Source organism: Neolamprologus brichardi, chromosome 22 (assembly GCF_056152115.1).
Source record: "Neolamprologus brichardi isolate AB-2024 chromosome 22, ASM5615211v1, whole genome shotgun sequence".
Taxonomy (NCBI): domain Eukaryota; kingdom Metazoa; phylum Chordata; class Actinopteri; order Cichliformes; family Cichlidae; genus Neolamprologus; species Neolamprologus brichardi.
Genome location: NC_142124.1, coordinates 18985647 through 18995722, shown reverse-complemented (window position 1 = coordinate 18995722; position 10076 = coordinate 18985647). Strand labels below are relative to the sequence as shown.

At 40.3% G+C, this 10076-nt stretch overlaps 1 protein-coding gene across 1 annotated transcript; it reads left to right on the top strand.

Moving 5' to 3' along the window:
- Nucleotides 1-979: 979 nt before the first annotated feature.
- Nucleotides 980-9571, top strand: rp9 (RP9 pre-mRNA splicing factor). The gene is made up of 6 exons (XM_006787726.2): nt 980-1272; nt 1477-1507; nt 1619-1748; nt 4719-4810; nt 5227-5288; nt 8299-9571. The coding sequence occupies exons 1-6, from the start codon at nt 1127-1129 to the stop codon at nt 8507-8509; spliced, it is 672 nt and encodes a 223-aa protein (XP_006787789.1). The 5' UTR covers nt 980-1126; the 3' UTR covers nt 8510-9571.
- The last annotated feature ends 505 nt before the right edge of the window (nt 9572-10076 follow it).

Sequence of the window (10076 nt, the reverse complement as noted above, 5' to 3'; positions counted from 1 at the left end):
TGTTGCTCTGTTTACTGCTGCTTTTATGTACTGTCTGCTGATAAATGCACATATTATATGACTATATATTTGGTATTCAGTATGCATTATCAGTTCTTGCCTACAATCTAGAAACTGAGCCATGTTTAAGACACTAAGATATGGCTGCAAGAAAAGTGTGATCAATAGCTTTAGAAAAATTAGCTTAAAAAAAAGAAATAAATACACTCATCAGCCACTTTATTAGGTACACCCTGCTAGTACCAGGTTGGATACTCTTTGGATATTTTCTCCTTTTCAGGTTATTGTCAGTAAACTCTTCAAACTCTTCTGTGGGAAAATACGAGTGGATTGGAAGCTTCTGAAATACGTCACCATGTCCTCTTCAACATGTCTATATGCCTAAATGCAGTTTTAAAAGAATGTGTTTATAGAGATCTTCAATGCCCTCATGGGGGAAAAAGGCTTTGCAGACACTAGTCCAACGTAATATATATATTTAAAACTTATATCCAGATGAACTCCGATGTCACCATGACTCAAATTATTCAAAATTTATTTAATAATGCAATAAGCAGATTGGAGCCATCTGAATCTATTACTAATTTTAGGAAAGCCAAACCTTTACCTTCAAATGGAAGCATTTGAAACGCAATATGCATGAAAAGAGGCTAAAGGCGCACGCTGATGGTTTGTTCCGTTGATGTTAAAGGTCACTTAAACGAGGCACAGATGATCTAAAACATACAGTGACATTTTGTTTCCAGTATCCTGTTATTAAGATTAAAACTGCCAAACTAGAAAATCATAGAAAATGGGTTGGGAAACGGATTCAATAAGGGAAGAATAAACATTTTTATCAGTGTTTACGGCTGAGAGAAACTGTAATTTGTGTTTAAAAATAAAAAGGGAGAGAAAGACAATCCAGGCGCACTTCCTGTGTTACCGCCGGTGTCCTGCAGGTGGCGCCGGACTTTAACAATCGAATCTGACTGCACAGGAAGTGCAGAAGCGCTGGAGCGGTGTTTGCTAGTTAGCTGCATGTTAGCACGATTCATCTTCACGGAATTAATAACGTAAAAGCTCCGCAAGCACTTTTAATAACAACGGGGTTTTTTTGTCCGGTGATCATTTTGTTCAGAGCAAGATGTCGGACAGAAAGCGAGCAAGAGAGAAGGAGGACAGACGACACCACAAGAGGGAGAAGATACCAAAAGATGATTTGGAGAAACTGAAGAAGCACACGAAAAAAGTCAGCCAAGAAGTCCAGAAACTGAAACACATCGAGACATTGTGAGTAACTCCAGTTCCACTCTGGCTTTTCCTCTTTAATCCCGCAAACTTGTGCATGAATTATAAATGCGTCTTAATTGACACTCATTTTCAAGTTGATCAAGCTTATCCACAATAAGCGAGGGGCAGCAACTTCATGTTGTTATTTTTTGTTTTAATGTTTTTGGCAGCATACTAACCATTTTTAATCTCTCTCTCATGCAGCTATGAGAAACCTCCACCGGGATTTATTAAGGTAACGTGTTCACAGTAATAGACAGCTAAGAGTAAGAAGTAAATTGCATGTGGCTTTTTTCAGGCAAGACGAATCGTGAGAATTGGTGACAGTGATCGGTTTGCGTTGCAGGAGCATGAAGAAAAACCAGAGGACTGTATCCCTGCAGAACCAGGAAATGAAGAAGCTAGGAGCTTCCTGGCCCACGCTCCCACCAAAGGGCTGTGGATGCCTCTAGGGAGGGAGGTGAAGGTGATGCAGTGTGAGTATAGTGTGCCCGAGTTTGCACTGACGGGAATAAACATGCTGTTTACAGTTCTGCTGGTGCAAATGCAGTCTTTAACTGAGTTTTTCACATCCCTCGGGAATCTTTTCACTGCTACAGGAGTTAGGTGTTGATATCAGAGGTGACACTCATTGCTAATTAGGCAAACAGAAGGAAATCTATCCCAGGAGGCAGCCTCTTGCCTTTAGAACAGGGGGCATAAGACACATGACAGTAGTGATTACTCAGCTGCTCACTTCAGCGTGCTTATTTTAAAATTTTATGTTTGTCTTCAGTGCTGACTCTAACATATTTTCATTATTAATCTCCTAGAGCTGTGCAGTTTTTTTTGGCCTGGCAAGTTTCAGTCCTTTAGTTTATGTTTTTAATTTACAGTGCATACACTACAGGGTGTCTGCAAGTCCTATAAATGTATGAAATGTGGTTTGCTGAGAACCTAAATGATTTCAAGTACAGCCGTTCCACCCCTTATTAATTTTTTTTATCTGTAACAGAAATTGTAATCTTATTGATAGTATTTATTTCTCATGCTTCTTTACTTAAAATGAATTATTTGAAAAATTAAAAATCTGTTAAACAGGCTCACATGGATGCTGGGAAATGTTTTGAGTACGGTTTATTAGTGAGGTACCAGCAGCACTTATAGGTCTGGAACTGTAGGTGGGAGTAAATCTCCACTGTGAGTAGGCAGCAGTTATGATAGGTGATAAATGTTAACTGCCAGATCTTGACATTTATCACTGTGTCTATTGTTTTTATGACAAGAGTGATGGCCCGAAGACTAATAATTGGTGTTGCAGAGATTATCTTCTGTCTGTTTTTCCCAAAACAATGAATGTCATTATGTTCAGTGTCCATTCATTCTTTCGTCCAACACATTTTCGTGCTGCGAACAGCAAGAGCTCAGACACAAACATGCGCACGCAAACAAAAAAGTGGTGTTTGTGTCTTTTTTTTTTCTTAATCCTTTGTGAAAAACGTGTACATTTGTCGTCCTGCTTAAAGTGTTTAAAAATAAAAAGGGGGGTGAAATTACTTCTTTTACGGGGTGAACAGAATTCATGCAGACTCGCATTAAAAACACTCGAGTCGTTCACAGATGCTACGCTGCCACTTGAGCAGTTAATCGGTGTGAAGCTTGGATATAAATTGCTGATTTGTTTTCAGGGCAGAAAAAGTGATAATGAATTTGAGATGATCTGTCACTGATAATCAGGCGCCTCATCATGAGCAGCGTGTTTTTTGGGGGGTTTTTCGTGTGCGTTTCTTGAGTTGCTGTTGCGTGGGGTTGTTGTGTCCCTCGCCGACTGCTGTTCAACAAAATCCAATTTAATAAAATAATATTTCTTTCAAGTTTTTTTTACAGTTTGTGTCTTTTAATGCAGTTTGAGTTGTCCTTGATTTGCTTTATTAGCTAGTAAGTATTGAACTTAAACTTGAAAGATGACGGGTGGTCTAGACTGGGCTTGCATACATATCCACCAATCAATTTCTTAGGTACGCTTTAATACCAGCTTGGAACCCCTTTTGACTTCAGAACTGTTTTAATTCATCATGCCGTAGATCTGTCTACATGTACACGGGGATTTTTGCATATGTAGGTTTTTCAGTAAGTTTCGGTCAGTTTTAGATGTTCGGTCAGTTTTAGATGCCTAAACTGAGCTTTTGAAAAGCTCCTTTCAGGGCGAGGCTTTCCAGTAACTCTGCGGTTACATGTGGACAACAAAAATGGGGATTTTTGTCTTGCAACATCAAAGGTGTGCGACTTAATCTCCCTTTTTGACGTCAGACTGTGGCCATGTTATTGTTTGTAAGGTTTTTGATTGGCCAGTATTTCTGTACAGTTGGGGTTATAACACCACACGTTCCCTTGGCAAGCACTTGACACCACTTGAAGTTGTTTTTGGTGTTTTCATGTGGACCGAAATGTTTTTCAGAATGAACGCGGAAAAATCCTTGTTAGTATACATGAACGTAGCCATAGATTCAACAAGGCGCTGGAAACATTCCTCAGAGAACCATGTTGACATGATAATGTCACACAGTTGCGGCTGATCATCCTCCATGTAAATTTCACGACGTCCCAAAGGTAGAGTGACTTGATTGTCATGTTTGAGATTGTCATGGGCACTGTAATTATGAAGGGATGGACATGGTCGGCAACAATAATCGGCTTGGCTGTGGCGTTTAAATGATGCTCAGTTGGTACTAAGAGGCACAGAGTGTGCATAAGAAGACATTAAACACATCATTACACCAACAACAACTTAAACTGTTGAAACAGTGCAGGGTGGATTCCTGCTTTTGTGTTGTTTGCACTAAATTCTGAACCCGACCAAGTGTTGCAGCAGAAAGACTCCTCAGACCAGGAAACATTTTTCCAATCTTCTTCTGTTCATTTTTCACCAGCGTGTGTAAACTTTACCTTGGTTGTAACAAGTGCTTGTTGAGTTAGTGTTGGCTTCTTATCAGCTTCAAGCAGTCTGTCCATTCTTCTCTGACATTAACAAAGCACTTAACAAGGACAACTTTCCTTCTTTTTCAGACCCAACACTGGTTGTCTGGGGAAAAACCCAGTAGATCAGGAATTTCTGAAATACCCAGACTAGCCTGTCTGGCACCAACAATCATGCCACGTTCAAACACATTAAGAACTTCAGCTGCTTGTCTTGATCATTTCTGCATGTCTGAATGCACATGATGGCTGCCACGCGATTGGTGACCAGTTGGTGCATCTGCGTAGTCATTTATGGCAACTCACGATAACCATGACACTGAGCATATTCTATCGAACTACTGTTGAAAGCACCATGAGTTCGGGTTATTTTGGCAAACTAAAGTTTGCCAGTTTTATGTGGGACATCTGTTTAATAGCAAATCTGCTGCCATGTACATGAAATGTCTGATTCGTTAGAGAAACAATGATTTTTGTTTCCTTTTGTAAAGGCTGGAGGTGCAAGCGCTACGGCCACAGGACAGGTGATCGGGAGTGTCCTTTCTTCATCACAGGCAACCAGAAACTGGAGCACTTCAGAGTGGTGAGTTTGTTTACTGCTGTAGAATAGTTGGCCCACCTACGGTTCCTTGCAGTAGAAAAATGCGTGAATGCAGTAGAAAAAAGTTAGTAGTCGCGTTTATGTCGTGGAGCTATGACAGAGACAGTTTGTGTCAGAGACTAAAGTTAAGTAAGGTCACATTTAGTTTACACATGTGGGCAGCAGATCTCTGCACACAGCTCGTTCCAGTGTACTTTTAATGAAACAGTGCTCGCTGCAGGAACGCTCAGCCCCTGCAATGATTACCATAAATGCAACTGTGTCATATTTTCCTTCTATTGTCTCGATATTCCTAAAAGTGCTGACACAATACTGTTTGGAATTTATAGTTCCTGGATATAGTGTGAATTGTAGCACCTTACCTTCTTTTTGTGCGACATTGTGTTATATTTTATTAGGCACACGAAGACCCAATGTACGACCTGATTCGGGAAAACAAAAGGAATGAGAAGGAAACCAGGTATGTACAGTCATTTTCCTGCTGTGTGCATGTTAATTTCCCAGAGAAAGACTCATAATTTTCCACCGCTATTAAAGGACACACTGGAGACTCGTAATACTCAGATCATATACTTGAAAACTCAGTTTTCCACTGTGTCCTCTCGCTGGAGTGGGACAATCTCAGATGACCTGGAAAGTCTCTCATGGTTGCTGGCTGCTTGTGCCAGTTTCTAGCAAATACTGTTTGACACCAGGATGTTTGAATTTGAGGCTAGTTCAGGAAGAAGAGTGTGCGCGATTGTGCGCGCGCACACATGCTTGTGTATTTTTGCATGCATATCAAAAAGGTTATTTAAAGGCCAGTGGCGCTTTGAAGTCTTACTTGCGTGTCTGTGCCACATTAATTTTGGCATCTTCTTTGAAAGGGGAGTGAAACAGTCCAACCTCTGCCAGCCTGCTTTCTAATTGCATGTAAGGTGCTGTCTATTAAATTGTGCTTGATGCGGTAGCCTTGTGTCACAATTGGGTAATTGATGAAGAAGTTAGGAAAAGAGAGTTTTGGTTTTTTGTTAGAATTACTTTTTGGCTTATTTTCTGAGTGTATGACTTTTAATTTTATCATATATGTCGCCCAAATAGTTTTTTGGAGGGCCACATTTTTGCGTTGAATATGATGACGTTTTTCTCTCAGAGCACCGCTTCAGTTCAAGAAATAGGGGACAAAATCTGAAGCCGCCATCCTGTTCAGAAATTCACTCCAGAGTTTGGCTGAGCCTGACGTGAAGCAGTAACAGTCTTACTAAGCTAAAGAGGGGTGGTATTTTCAGAGTTACAGTCCATTTAGGACAAATTTCCCTGGAAAGAAGTGCCTTACCACGCTGCAGCAGAAGGATTCTACTGGAGCCGTGTAAGTTTTGTTGTCACCTTACTGCTCACGTGTTACAGCGTGACTCAGAAATGCAGTATGAGCACTAATATTTATGCCAGACATTGAATAGCGTACTCTGACACATGCTTCCATAACAAAATCTAATCGTGCTGCAGCTTCTTTAGCACAAATATCCTGCTTAGCTTCATGTTATTTATTAAATTTACTCTGGTGATAATTCACACATGCCATTTGTCTTTTTTTGCACTTGAATTGTCAGCTGCTGTACGCACAACTGATCGTAGCACAGCAGTGTCCTTCAGCCTTATTCTCGCAGTGTGTCTCAAGCTGATGCAATTGTTTTCTAAGAAATGGGCTTTTGCAAACATAGTATTGATGCCCAGTTGAAGCAATTTCTCAGTGGAAATCTGTGGACAACGTTTGCTAGCTCTTTCTTCCTCCAATAACATCGTCAGTACACACAAACTCTACTCTGTGTATTTGGTACAGCTGCAGCAAGAAATTGAGTCTGAGGACAAGACAAACCCCTGGACTTTATTAGGTACACCTGTCCATCCTGTATCAGGCTGCTGGTGGAGATGTAATGGTGTGGGGGAATATTTTCTTTGGGTCCCTGAGTACCAGATGAGCGTCATTGAAATCCAGTTTGCCTGAGTATTGTTGGCATTTCCATCTCTTTATGACCACAGTGTACCCATCATCTAATGTTTTGTAACCCAAAGTCACAAAATATTAAAGATACACTGTTAGATCTGTAAAGTACAAATTCTGTTCCAAATTATAGCCAGGATGTGCAGGAAGTCTTTGGTGTTACTGGACAAGTAGCCCAAAATCACCTTTTAAAATCTTGCAGTTGAGCTTGTTTTAGAAGGACCTTACCTCCTGCACCAGCACCACCATCACCACCTGGATGGTTCAGGCTTTAGAAGACTGACTCTGTGACAGGAGTCTTTGGCCTTGTTCGGTATGATTGGGGAGAGGGGAGAGCTGCATGGTCTCGTTTTAAATCCTGTTTGTTGTTTTGTTTTTTTCCTAGCTTTCTGTGTAATGTAAGTTTTAGTGTGAGCACAATCAAGTAAAGGAATTATAACTAAAAAGCTGTTTTAGCACCTCAGTTTAAAGGTCATGTAGACCAAAACATGGCTGTTTAGGCTTCTCTTTCTGATGATTATTTTTTGAATGTTTTAGACTCTTAAGACAAAGACTTTGTGATTTTTCTGAAGATTATTCTAATTCTTCTCATCCACTCTGCTTTAGAGTCCTTTAGAGCTTGTGTATTTTTTCTAAGGGAGTCCTGCATCACTGAAGGGCCCTCCAATACTCTTTATTTTTCTTTGAGTCCTGCCCTTCAGTCTGTGTTGTCTGATTGGCTGCCTAGCCCAGTTTAAGAAAGCAGCTTGAGACACCAGTAGTCTCAGTTCTGTGATTCTGAGCCTTCATTTGTAATGCACTTGTCTTCTCAAGTGTGTTTCATGTAAAAGAGAATACATCGAAGCATGCAGGTGCTAAAGATATAATAATATGTAAGTCTTTTTGAATGTTTCCATAGTAGTCTGAGATTTGGTGTGTTCTTATTAAACTAAACCCCAAATCATATGTGTGTACAGAATGTTTTCTTACAAAACTGAGCACTCCAACAAAAGTGAACATTTAAATTAAAATGAGTTTTACTTGTTTGGTAAAGATAAAGATATCTATGAGTGAATCAGACTTCCCAAAAAACTTAGAAGAAACCATTTAAAAATGCCTGAAAGTGCATGACCAAAACAAAATTGACGATGAAGTCATTATTGTCTCCTCCTCTTTGGATTTAAGCAATAATGGACACCTTTTAAAAAAGATTAATTGAAAACTAAATATGTGCCCAAGTCATGTATTTTAAAATCCTTCACAGACCTGCAGTTTTAATAGTTACTTGGACAGGGTTGCTAACATTACTAGAAATACGCAACCACAAGCGGGCACGTGGCTCACTCCGCCTTCTGGAAATGCTGGTACTAGGACAAAGACAGTGTGCTGCTCAGTGACATTTGAGATGCTTGCCAACCTGGGCATCAGTATGCCTCAGCTGTACTTTCCTCCCTGCACTTGACTTAAATACCACATCCTCTTCTCTCCTGCCTTCCCTCCTTGTCTGTAGGATCCAGCAGCTGCAGCAACTGCTCCAGGACACCACTTCCTCTTCCGCCTCCGACTCAGACAGCTCCTCCTCTCCTTCATCCTCCTCCTCTGATCACCATCGCAGAAAGAAGAGGAAAAAGAAGAAGGACAAAAAGAAGAAAGACAAAAAGAAGAGCAAGAGGAAGCGAAAGCACAAGTCCAAAACTAATGACTCCTCCGATTCAGACTGAGGGCATGCTGATACGCGAACTTGAGTATTACGTGTTTTGCACATAAAAAAGGAAAGAGACTGAAATGCAGCACAGCGAGACCTGCACCCTGAAGACGCCCCCATAAGCTTTTTCCCCTCAGGTTAAAAGCTGTTTATGCACCAAGCATGATGACTTCTCCCTCACATTTCTTTCCCCCCCCAGGGCGACAACTCGCCTTTACGTCCTCTCCGTCGGCTCACACAGCACAGAGTCCGATGGAACAGCAGCTTAAGTATGAATGTGTGCCTTGGTACATATGTTTGTCAAAAAGGATTTGCTGCATGGGTGGTGACTCTTCAGCGAGTATGGAATGAGCCTTCTGGTTTAAGAGAATGTTCTTACATCGATTCTGGTAAGGTCATATTCAGAGATTGTATTTTTCTCTGGCATTGCATTCTTATTAAAAACTTTGATTGTAGAGTGCATTAAATGAAAATGGGTGGAAAAAATGTAAACGTTGGGGTGCTGTTAGAATGTTTTTCCACACGAGCCAAAATGTTTGAATGCTTGTGACTGTACATAAACATTTGGAAAGATTTGAGGTTGGAATATGCTTATGTGCTCTGAGGAAGCCACAGAAATGTGGAAAGAATCTTTTGAGATCTCTGCATAGCCGTATACAGAGACATGCACTGCAGTACTAAAGTTTTCAAGTTTTCTTTAAGTATAACGATCAGGCTTTGCAATGCTCTAGATCGGGTTTCAAATGTGAGGCCCATGGGCCAGAATCGGCCTGGCAAGGACTCCCATCCGGCCCACTGGATGGCTTTGGAAAATGTAAAGGAGGGCTTAAATTGTATGTACTGTATTTTAATACATTTTACTGCATTTCCTACTGCTAAAATCCTTCCTCATGACCATTCATACGACACCAAAGTAATTATGTCAAAAATAAACAACTAAATGACAGAAAAGTTCCCATTTTTTTTCACCAATTCCAATAGAAATTCCCTTTTTTTTTCTTTTTTTTTTTTACAATGACTCCACAGTAAGATGAATAAAACCATAACAGAAAACTTTCTGTGATTTAAAAACTGATTATAACACAATGAAGTATCAGAACTTTTTCTTTATATTTTACAATTCCGAGTCCAAAGAATCGTGATGACAGATCTTTCATTTGAAATTGTACTTCCCTTTTCTTCTATTAAGATATCTGAGGGATTAAATGTGTAGTCCAACTTCTTTACACTGACAAAAAGGGGAGATTCCCTCTGTCCCTGCTCTGTGGACAGGGTTGTTGTTGGTTTTTTTGTTTGTTTGTTTTTTGATGATTTCTGTGAGAGTTGATGTCTTTAATATGACCCTGTCGGAGACCACAGCTGTAGCTGAGCGCAGAAGCTCCACCCACCTACTGTTCAAACTACCTGAAAGACATCAAATCAAAAGCCTTAAACGGAGCAAGCAGGAGAGAGGAAAAGGCTCATTTCAGGCAGCGAATGAACTGAGAGTTTGCACCAAGTATGGTGTAAATAATGAATGTTTTTAAACTTCAATGCAAAGCAAATCTGGTGGTGTCTATGCATAAAAATGTGCAACAGGAAAT